General features: G+C 70.3%; 1 protein-coding gene across 1 annotated transcript in view; it reads left to right on the forward strand.

Annotated features, from left to right (window-relative positions):
- The window catches only part of MNEG_12078 (hypothetical protein), a gene marked incomplete at both ends in the record, with an annotated part of 4,803 nt that extends 4,401 nt beyond the window's left edge, over positions 1–402 (forward strand). Inside the window, one exon of the mRNA XM_014039451.1 lies at positions 201–402. Coding sequence (XP_013894905.1) covers positions 201–402 — 202 coding nt within the window. The remainder of the gene's footprint in view (positions 1–200) is intronic.
- Between the last annotated feature and the right edge of the window lie 312 nt (positions 403–714).

Consider the following 714-nt stretch of genomic DNA (forward strand, 5'->3'; position numbering starts at 1 on the left):
CCGCCGATCGGCTTGCGCCCATGCGGCCGGCCGCACTGGCGTCGCAGGGGCTGAGCCGCCGTCGAGCGCTGCGCCTCAAGACCCCGCATCGCGCCGTACGGCCCGCTTCTCCAGCCCACCTAATTGTTTATCAATAGCTTGCCGACCGCCCAACTGCCAGCCTTATCACTCGCACGCGGTATCCTGTACTGTAACCCCAGGGGCACCATGGAGGACGCCCTGCGCGCGGCCATGAAGCAGTGGATCATCCCGCCCGATGCGTGGAAGCGCTGCCGCGACGTCTGCTACGTGGGGCTCGCGGCGCAGGGCGCAAAGTCCGCCAGCATGGACCCCATGGCTGGCGGCCTGCGCTACTTCGACGTCACCGATTTCACGTGCGCCTGGGAGATCCGAGAGATATGAGATCTGGGGTTTGGGGCCGTGTGAGATCTGGGAGGCTGTGCCATGGAAGACGAGGAGGCGGGGGTGGGGGCAGCGGGGACCCAGCGGACGAAGCGACGCGATCGGACGCAGGGGGTTGTGGCAGGGCCGCCGTTGTGCCGGCCGGGGGCTCGCGGCGCGCGCCGGCCTCGTGCGGCGCAGCCGCGGCCTTGGCGCTGCCCCCCAACCGGAGTCGCTGGTCTCCCTGGACACCAGCGCAGCGCGAGCCTCGGCGCCATTCGAGGCCTTCGATTGCGCTTGCGCTGCGGCGCGCAGCCACGTGTGCCGCGGGCA

This window comes from Monoraphidium neglectum (assembly GCF_000611645.1).
Source record: "Monoraphidium neglectum strain SAG 48.87 unplaced genomic scaffold scaffold03051, whole genome shotgun sequence".
NCBI classification, from domain to species: Eukaryota; Viridiplantae; Chlorophyta; class Chlorophyceae; order Sphaeropleales; family Selenastraceae; genus Monoraphidium; species Monoraphidium neglectum.